The sequence below is a fragment of the Gastrolobium bilobum genome, unplaced genomic scaffold, assembly GCF_033153095.1.
Source record: "Gastrolobium bilobum isolate Gb01-03AN ecotype WA unplaced genomic scaffold, APGP_CSIRO_Gbil_v1 utg2134, whole genome shotgun sequence".
Taxonomy (NCBI): Eukaryota; Viridiplantae; Streptophyta; class Magnoliopsida; order Fabales; family Fabaceae; genus Gastrolobium; species Gastrolobium bilobum.
This window is the reverse complement of record NW_026899657.1, coordinates 787,063-797,789: the sequence shown is the minus strand read 5'-3', so window position 1 is coordinate 797,789 and position 10,727 is coordinate 787,063. Positions and strand designations below refer to the sequence as shown.

The 10,727-nt window shown below is 38.7% G+C and overlaps 1 protein-coding gene across 1 annotated transcript; it reads right to left on the bottom strand.

Moving 5' to 3' along the window:
* Positions 1-2,734: 2,734 nt before the first annotated feature.
* On the bottom strand, positions 2,735-5,606 carry LOC133292365 (uncharacterized). The gene is made up of 5 exons (XM_061490772.1): positions 5,265-5,606; positions 4,293-4,931; positions 4,059-4,211; positions 3,655-3,738; positions 2,735-3,568 (listed from the first exon to the last, which is right to left on the bottom strand). The coding sequence occupies exons 1-5, from the start codon at positions 5,604-5,606 to the stop codon at positions 2,735-2,737; spliced, it is 2,052 nt and encodes a 683-aa protein (XP_061346756.1).
* Positions 5,607-10,727: the final 5,121 nt, after the last annotated feature.

Here is a 10,727-nt window from a genome sequence, read left to right as displayed (position 1 = left end):
TTTTGAAATTTGCAACTAATAAATTTTAAGCATCAAACTTTTTCTCAATGTTTTGTGACATTTTTTTTCTTAAAGAAAGTCCATATGAAAACCAACGGAAAGCATCTTAAAAATTAATCTGATGTTTTTAATTTTTGTGAAGTGGCATCTGTTGTCTCTATAGAAAATTTATTGTTACTGAATTTTTTCAAAAGATTATTCTATAATCCTAAATCTTAAATTGAAATTAAAAAAAAAATTATATCACTATAGTTATATAATTTTTGTCACAGTAATCAGATGCCAAAATCATATACCATACTTGTACAGTTGTACGTACGTAGAAAGCCAAAAGCTTGCTAGATATATTAAATTTGGTGAATCTTGCTATATAAAATTTGGGCTCTATTACTCTCCTATAATAGGAGATACTTTTCATCAACAGTTGAAACAAAAATTGGAGGGCCTCACCAATATTAAAAAATAGAGAAAAAAAAATGAAAACATAATTTTTGATGATGAGAGTAGGAGATAAAAAAAACTTTCTGCAACATAACCCATAAAATTTCTAGCACTTTATGATTAATATTTAGTTACGTCTTCCGTAATTAAAATATAAATACATTCTCACTGTTAGATTTTTTATTACAAAAAAATAATGTTAGATGTTTTGAGTATTTTGAGTCTTTTGACCCAGATGTCGCTGTTTTGTTTTCAACTCAATTTTTTGTCCGCATAGGCATGACGTCAGAAGCAATGAGAACATCACTAATAAGATAGAGAATGGACATTAAAATAGGTAACAAATTATCTTATTAATTTGGAAGTCATTTTGTCCGTTCATGGAAACATCAAAAGAGAATTATTATCTTATTAATTCGGAAATCGTTTTGTCCGTTATAATTGACTAAATTAGGGGGGAAATAAAAATAATAAAATTAATATAAAAAGTATTGTTATGAAACAAAAGGTAATTAGAAGAAAAGTAGAGATCAATGTTTTAAAAATCGGCTCAGATCGAAGTGACTCGGTGGGTTCTCCGGTCCGAGTGGACATTTTGACCAATTCTATAGTCAACCCAGTTTAGATTGGTTGATCCAGCCGAGACCCAGCGACTCAATTGACCCTTTTTTTGTGGTAAATTTTTTTTTTTTTGGTTCATGAAAACTCTTGAACTAAATCATTTTTATAGTTTGTGGTAAATATGATTAATAAGTAAGGTGCAAATAAGAAGGTATTTTGGATTAGTGCATTTTATTTATGTAATTTAGTTGCATCTTATAATGATCTTAAGAAGTTAAGTGAGGATAAACACTGACGGTCTCATCTTAACAGTGGATACTTTCTCTTTCTTTTTTTTTTAGTACTAAAAAAGGGCAAAGCCCAGAAGAAAACGATTACAAGAAAGGGAAATCTGAGTCCAGAAGAGGACCCCAAGCATCTGGTGCAGCAAAAAGCAAAACAAAATCCTCCCTAGAAGAGAAGGCCAACTTGGCTAGGCTATCAGCACAGGCATTCCCATTTCTCCCGATATGTTGAAACACGACCTGCCAATAGTTTTTACTTAAAGATCTGATTCTATGAACAATATGAGGAAGAGGCCCCTCATCTAAATTGCTGGAGATGGCCTGGATGGCCAATAAACAGTCACTTTCCACTATCAAGTGAGTAGCTTTCTTCTCCCAATCCACACACAGCCCTATATAGATTGCCCACAATTCTGCTATGAAGGGAGAACACCTGCCAATTTTATAAATGAACCCAGTGATCCAGCTCCCCTTGTCATCTCTAATCAGCCCTCCACAGCATGCTAAAGGTTGATTTTCCTTGATTGAAGCATCTGAATTAAGCTTCCACCAACCAGGCCAAGGAGGGCTCCAGGTTGCTCTCGGGACAGTAGGGGGGTGGGAGGCTGATGCAAAGGCTGATTGCCCAGGCCTTCCATGATGTCTCTGATATAGGATGATATGATAATCGACGGGTTGTCAGGCCTTCTGAATTGGGGGTCATGGACCTCACCATTTATCCATCTCCATAAGAACCAAATTGAAGCGGCAAAGATGTCCTTCCAGTCCAGGATTTGATTGTGGTACCATCCCCTAAGAAGGTTTTTCCGCAGCAAATCTTTTAGGGGGAGAGTAAAAAAATCCTGAGGTATTTTTCCAGCAAACCAACAGTTCCATAGGTGGATAGCTTTCTAGCAGTCACAGAGAACATGGCTGATATCTTCGACTTTGTTATTACAGGCATGGCATAAAGGGGAGCCGCCCCATTTGGAGGTATGCTCGTGGGAGAGGATACGACCATGAAAGACCATCCACATAAAAGCACGAATTCTCTGAGTCCCTCTCCAATTTTAAATTATGTTCCAAAGGGGGTTCGTAGCTAAGCTGACAAAATTCATCTTTCTTTGGTAGGCTACTTTAACCGTATTCTTTTTAGTAGCAATGGAACTCCAGGTCAAGTAATCCTCTCCTCTATCAATCGACGATGAGGGAGTAACCCGAATAGCCTGAACTGCCTCAATGCTAACAAGCCTTTGGATTTCGTCAACATTCCATCTATCGGTTCTGAGTTCCACCATATCAGTAGCCTTTGTGTCTAAGTTCTCAATGCCAGCAGAAGGAAGCATATAATCACGTAGCGGATATTCTAACTCAGTCTATCTATCCTGCCAAAAAAGGACACTGTTGCCATTCCCAATATTCCACTGCAGACTTTCAAGGAAATCATTCCAAATTTTTCCCACACCTTTCTATAAATTAGAATCATACCGCTTAGTGATAAGTTGTCTTCTTGTGTCAGCTGTCCTCCCATATTTCCTGGTTAAGACTTGGACCCAGAGAGCTTCCTTGTCATTTATGATCTTCCACACAATTTTATGAAGGAACGCTTCATTATGGATCTTTAGTTTATGGATGCCTAGGCCCCTAGCACTCTTGGGCTTGCATAAATTATCCCAAGCAATGAGATGGACTTTCTTCTTTTCCCTTGTATCTCCCCATATAAAGGAGCGCTGAATTTTCTCAATTTCATTACAAACAGAGATAGGAAGGCTTCCGTGTTGCATATGATACACTGGTATAGATCCTAACACAGAGTTTGCCAATGTCACACGGCCAGCAAAGGATAGGAGATGGCTCTTCCAGTTAGATAGACGGGCTTTAACACGGTTGATGACATTGGAATAGTTTCTTCTTCTCTCTCTTCCATGATACAACATGGATCCCAGATACTTCCCCAATGAATTAGCAGCTTTAAATCCACTGGCCTTGGTAATAGATTCCTTGGTACTAGGGCAGGCGTTCCTTGAAAAATAAATAGACGTTTTTTCTATGCTGACAGCTTGCCCAGACATATCACAGAACTTCTTTAGACAGTCCATCATAACCTCCAATTGATCCAAGTTAGCCACTCCAAACAGGACTAAGTCATCCGCAAACATAAGGTGCGAGATTAGGGGCCCATGTCTTCCCACTCTCATTAGCTTCCAGCGCTTATTACTGACTGCTTCAGCTATCAAGTGGGATAGTTTATCCATACGGAGCACAAATAAATAAGGGGAGATTGGATCCCCTTGTGGATTCCTCTAGAAGGGGAAAAGCGGTCTGAGGCACTACCATTCCAGAGGACTTGAAATCTGGTAGAAGAAATACAAGCCTGGATTGTATTAACCAGGTTCATGGGAATACCAGCCTCCAAGAGAACCTTGTTGACAAACGACCAGTTTAATCTGTCATAAGCTTTGGCCAGATCAATCTTTATAGACATGAACGCTTTCTTACAAGTTAGCATGTTCATGGAGTATGTCATTTCTTGGGCTATTATTACGTTATCATGGATGATCCTCCCAGGGAAAAAACTGGTCTGGAACGGCGAGATCAGCTTGTTCATAATGGGTTTTAGCCGGTTAACCACAATCTTTGTAATTGCTTTGTAAAGGACATTGCACAGCGCAATGGGCCTAACCTGGTCCACTCTTTCAGGATTCTCCACTTGGGGATGAGCACTAGAAGAGTATTATTAATTTTATGTATCTCCTTTGGATTCAGAAAATAGTTTTTGATATCTTTGCATACTCTCTCTGCAAGCAAATCCCAGTTTTTCTGAAAGAAGGCAGCAGGGTAGCCATCCGGGCCTGGGGCTTTATGGGGACCCATTTGAAAGAAAGCATTCTTAATCTCAGCCATAGATAAAGGATTACACAGAAGCTGAAGTTCAGGGGCCTCCAGCTAGGGCCACAGATTGGAGGTATCAATCCAGCACCTGTTTGGGGTATCATCACTGAAAAGGTTTAGATATAAGGAACATACCAGTTTTCTGAGCTCTGCTTCTTTCCTAATCCAAATCCCAAAATTATTCTTCAGAGCCAGGATTTTGTTTCTGGGTCTACGAGCAATAGCCATCGTGTGGTAGAATTTGGTGTTGCGGTCTCCGTCTCTTATCCAAACTGTCTTGGCTTTTTGGAACCAAAGTTGTTCTTCAAGTATAAGTGTTTTGTCCAATTCGCCTCTGAGATCTGCCTCCAACTTTTGAAGAAACAAGTTGTTCCCTTTCTCCATGCTTCTTTGAATACCTGCTAGTCTACGAATAATGGTTGCCTTCTTCTTGTGGATTATCCCGAAGGTGTTGCTATTCCACTCTCGGAGTTTGGGACTAAGCTCGGCAAGGTTAAGATCAGTCTTTTTTTCCTCTTTCCAATTCTGAGCAAGAACTTGTTTGAAGGTGGGATGTTCAAGCCAAGGAGGAAACAGCCGAAAAGGATGATTTTCCCATACTGTAGACTCTTTCACCAAGTTAAGAATTAGCGGACAATGATCTGAGTACAAGCAGGGGATCGCATGAACAACAGCCTCATCGAGACTCATACGCCATTGAGCGTTTGTCACAGCCCTATCTAGCCTTTTGTAGACATGCTCCAAGTAAGAGAACTTTGGACCCTTCCAAGTAAACTACGGACCAGAAAAACCCAAGTCCAAAAGCTGACAGTCTTCAAGCACTGAGCCAAAAGAAACACAACGGTTCAGATCAACCGGAGCACCTCCACACTTTTCCTCCGCTGAGATAATTTCATTGAAATCTCCAGCGAGCATCCATGGCTCTTGATACATAGTTTGGTGTCTCCTAAGCGTCTCCCATAACTCCTTCCTTCTCTCAATTCTCGGGCTAGCATAAATTGCCGAGAATAGAAAGGGAATTTTGTTTGGAAAGGAGATTCGAACCAGAACAAGTTAGTCCCCCTTCTCCAGGAGGTCCACATCAAAATTGGATTGGTTCCATAAAACCCAAATCCCACCAGCGAAGCCCACTGAATCTTCTATAATGGAATTTGTAAATCCCAAACTCTTCCTAATTTTTTCAGCTTTGTTCCCACTAACTCTAGGCTCCAACAAGACAACTATGTCACATTCATGCTTATGATTAAAGGTTCCCATGATACCTCTAAAGTGCTTCTTAGCCGCTCCCCGGCAATTCCAAATGACACTTTCATTGGAGACAGTAGTTGGCTGGAGTGGAGAACTGGCCTCCACCAATCCCAAATTCTTTTCGACCAGAGCAGGGTTGTGCTTGGCGAGACGCATCTTCAGATCTCGAAGGGCTATTGCTTCTGGATCTATGGGCACCATGGTTCCTCTTCGTGTTAGGTTCTTTGTTTTTTTCCCTCTAAACGCGAACTGGGGAGATTTGGGTGCCTACTGGTGCTCGGGCAATTGCAGGCTAAGATGTTGTTCAAAGCCATCTCATCTTCTTCCCTAGACATATGTCTCATGATCATTAAAACCTCGTGTTCCTTCTCCTTCATTAGTTCTTTTTGTTTGTTCTCATCTTCCTTTTTTTCCTGGCCCAACGGTTTAGCTATTATCATCATATCATGTGGTTTGGTCAATGGGTTCGACTTTGAGCCACTCGGCCCATTACTTTTCACTAAGTTGCTCCTGGAGCCTTTAATTGGGCATGTTTTCCCCTGTGAAGACTTCTTAAAATTGATTTTCAAACTATTGCTCACACTTGTACTTATTTTACCTTTCCGCGTGTTTTGTGTAGAGGTAGTAGGTGTTGCTAGAGAAATTTGGTTGCCCTCTTCCTCTTTTCCCAAAATTAGGGCTGTTACATCACTAGTCAGAGATTTGACTTGAGAACTGTGGCTGAGATTGCACTCAACCGCCAAAACCTCCTGCTCTGCCAAGGGAGCAAATCTGGATATGTCAACCTCAGTGTCGTTCCCGCTTCTTTCTTTGAGCCTCTGTCTATTGCCGGTTATCTGTCTGGTCGTCAAAACAGTGGACATTCCTCCCGGTTGTGTTTGCATACTGGCCTTTGTATTGCTTCCTCTTCTTGGTTTGTGCACTACCACCCAAGCTCCGAATGCATCAGGTGTCTTGGCCATCTGAGATTAATTCATTGTAAGGTTCGAAACCATTGGTTGCTTAAAAGCTTTGTTTGGTCCCTGAGAATTTTCTATCATGCTTCCTCAACTACATACCTCCTTTCTATGGCCATATCTTCCACATCCAAAACAGATTAAGTGTAATCCTGCATTGCAACACAAAAGGTTCTGTCCATCACCTGGAATTGGGAGACAAAGCTTTTCCTTAGGTCCACCTCTATGCATATCCTGGCATATTTGGCCTTCTCAGTATATTCTCCTATGCCTCCATCCGATTTGCGGAGAGAATTCTTATCCACCTTAAGAGTTCTGCCAAGAAGGTTCCTTATTCTTCAGAGGTGTTGGGAGGTATAGAGCTCTAAGGGAAGGCCTGGTATTCTCACCCATACAGCCAGTCTTTTAACATTTTCATCATAGGGATCAAACATTGGCCTCCGCCTCTGAACCACAACATAATGGTCCACCACTATCCAATGGCCATCTTGAAGGACGTGGAGATAGTCCTTCTCCTCAGCAAAATTGACTAAAATGTAACCATTGTCCAGATCAATGACCTCCACTCCACCTAAAAGTTTCCACAGATTGAATAGCCTAGTCATAAGGTATCTATTGTTGATTCTTCTCCCCAAGAGTTTAACAATCAGTGCTTTTTTCCATTTTTTGCAATCTTCCTGATGTTGTTTCTTGGAGTAGTAATACACTGGGCATAAAGGGTTAGCTTGTATCCTAGGAACCTCTTCATCTTGGGGGTCATCTTCTTCCTCCTCTATTTTTTGTATAGTCATCCAATCCTCTTCGTCGCTTTCCTTTCCGTCCCCATCACCATTGATTTGAAGGACAATATCTTTGTAGGAAATGACCCGTCTTCCTTGCTCCTTGGTCACTCCTTCTAGTTTGGACACATTCCCTGGGTGCAAACATTTCTGATTTGTTTGAACAGGATTCACTTTATCTAACATCTCCTCATCTACTGGTGAATCAACACATTTTCCATCATCTGCTCTTTTAACACTACGTTCCAGAAGATCTTCATCCTCCTCTACTGGAGTCTTGCGCTCAAGCTCTGTTGTATTTTTCTTAAACGGGAACATCATTGTCTTTTTCTTGCACTAAGTAATCCACAATTTTTCCATCATCTGGAAACTTTCTCCTTAGTGTACATTTTATACATACTATTTGCTATCATGATTTAATTTATCCGTGATATGTTAAGGCACAAAGGGTGCATTTATCTTACATTGCAATTTTAATCCAATATTAGGATATGATCTAGAGCTAGAAGCTTAAAAGTATATAATATTTGCTATCATTGAGAACCAATTTATTTTTTGAAGCTCATTGATAGTTTTTTATGTGAATTTTTAATATAAGTAATATGTTTACTATTTTTTAATATGTGAACAGTAAATCTGGTTGAACTAGTGACCCAGTACCTCGACCGAGTCGATGACCTGTCCGAGTTTTAAAACACTGGTAGAGATAAGAGAGAAATATTATAAAACAATATGTGAAGAAGAGTAGAGATAAGAAAACACATATAACAATGATTTTCTATTGTAATGTCATGTGCAAGGGGTGTTTTAAGATTTGTAACTCAATGAATGATTAGAATAGCTTCTCCAATAGTTAACTCCTTTTTTTGGGTAAACGAAATATAACTTGAGGGTCATGGACATCAACAAATAATATATTATTTATAACAACTTTCCTTAAATGTCGAACGATGTATTTCGTCTTACTAGAAAAAAAATCTCATGAGAAAATATTCTATTAAAGGGAAAATAGTATATATTTCTTTTCTTTGTTTTTGAAGATATTCTAATCGGTTCATCGCTTCGCGATTAGTCCGATTCGGGACGGATCCCGGGATTAAGGCTTTAAATTCCTCCCAAAGATGGTATTGGAGAGGACCGAACATATCCTCTCAGCCTATGTTGCTAAAAATCGGCAAGTGTACCGATCGTTCCAAGTAATAAAGAATGAGTAGAGTATCGTCTCCACGAGGATTGAGGAACCAAAATTATTATAACTATTCCTCTTGTTGGATTAATAAAATTGATTTGAGAATAATTGTAGTTGTAAAATTGAGAACAATTCAAGAACTTGTGGATAATTCAAAGATGCTTTTAAAACAAGTTTTGAGAATAACAGATTAAGATTGAGAAAATATTTAAAAGAATATTGCGGTAAAAGACGCCAACACCTTTATGATCCCTACCTTGCAATATGAATTAATGTTTACATTTAATTTAACCATTGATCAAACAATTCAACATCTGTTAATTGATTAGTTAAGCCCTAATTCCTTAGTGATCTTAACTTTATTAACCCTATTAGAATCCTAATCCCTTAGAAATTCCTTTTCAAGTTAAGCCTTTTAAATCAGTGAATTTTTCACGTTTGCAATTTATGAAGCCTATCCCTAGTGCGTACATGAATTGTTATTTTACCCTTTGTCAGGAACTAGAATCTATATATTCTTATCGAAAACCCTAAACCCTCGCAATCCTAATAGAGTGATCGGTTCTAAAAGAATTATAAGATGAATAATAAGATAAAATAAATTCAATTGAAATAATTAAATATAAAATTTAACCAAACTACATGGGGTTCACATTAAGGGTTGTGACCCTTACCACAATAATAAAAGACTAGCCAGACATGTTCATGTCTGACAATTTAATGTATGAAAAAGAATTCATGAATAAAACAATAATCAGAAAATTTGGAGAAGAAGAAAGCTTGAATCTTCAATCCAAAAGCTTGCTTCGATTTCTGCCTCCCAATTCTTCTCCGTGCAAAAGTTCTTTTTACTTTGGTTTCTGACTTCTTTTTATAAGCAGCATTCCAATCAGGTCAGAATCTAATCAAAGATTTGATTTTCCTTCTGTTTTCAATCACTTCCTGCAATCACGGAATTGAAGTTACGAAAACCGACGCCATCCGCGCCAATTCCACGCGATTTGCGTGGACAAGCAGTGAAGATTGCTTTGTTTGGCGTGAATAACGTGATCACCACGCTATTAGCTTGAGCTTGCAGTGGTTTGACTTTCTTCCTTCCACTTGGCGCGATTGGCATGAGATTCACGCTATTAGCGTGAGATTCACGCTATTAGCGTGAGGTGACAGTGATCAAGTTGTTCCTTCTATAAAAACATAAAATCAGAATGAAAGTGTGTCTGAAAGTAGATTGTCAATAATTCGCTAAAATCATGCTTTTTATCACTGAATTACTGTCAAATCCTAGTTCTTTTAACTCTAAAATACCTATATGTTGAAGGCACATCACCCTACCTGCTCCCTGACGCTCAGTGTTTAAAAACCCGGCCCGGCCATCGACCCGGCTGAGGTCAGGGGTCATGGGGTCACAGGTTCAACCGGAGGGTCAGGGGGTCACTACGCTGACCCGATTTTATATATTAAAAAAATATAAATAGATATATCCTATATGAAAATATTAAAAAACAAATCACCAATCATCAAAAATTCAAAATATACTTAACATAATTCACCAATTACAACCACAAGTCAATATTATACAACCTAATTAAAGTATCAAGATACCAAAGTACAAAACTCATATTCTAATGGGGTCACTACACTGACCCAGTTCTGCCTATTTTGAGAAGGTCTCTGACAAAGAAAAATTTAAAGGAAGTAAGAATGGGTTTTTGTTTTCCATCGACAACGGTAAACATTTCATTTGAAGGTGTAAAATTCTTAACTTTTCTAGACGATTCTCGGCAGTGAGGTGAAAATTGAAAACATTTAGGTCACTAGGAGAGAAGAGAACAATTAGATTTAGGTTTGCAAGCATTTTTATTTATTTTTTTAATAAAATAATGTTGTTTCATGGAAATTTTTTTTAAAAAAAAAAACATGTAATGACCCCCTTTGACCCCTCTGACCCGGGAATCACTGAAACTCGGCCGGGTTTTGGGGGTCGGAGGGGTCGATATGCATATAGGGTCTAACTTGTGACCCCAACCCTCAGAGGGGAGGGGTAAGGGTTGACCCGGGTCAACCCGAGGGGTGGGGCGGGGTTTTAAAACACTGCTGACGCTAACTCATCTACCATCATTTGGTAATAGTATATATTTATATTAATACTTGTAACTTGCCTTATTAAAAACCTTACCGGGAAAACCTAATGAAACAAAACTCTAGTGAAGGAACAAAGAAAAAGAGTGCAACACATATTTCACTTTCCCTAATGATAACATCATTTAAAATCTCTAAGTCATACACATCTCAATCTTATATACCAATTTCTCAAAACTTGAAGCAAGGAATGCTTAGGAAATAAATTTGTCAAATTATCACTTTAACGAATTGTTGAATATCGATCTCACCATTTACT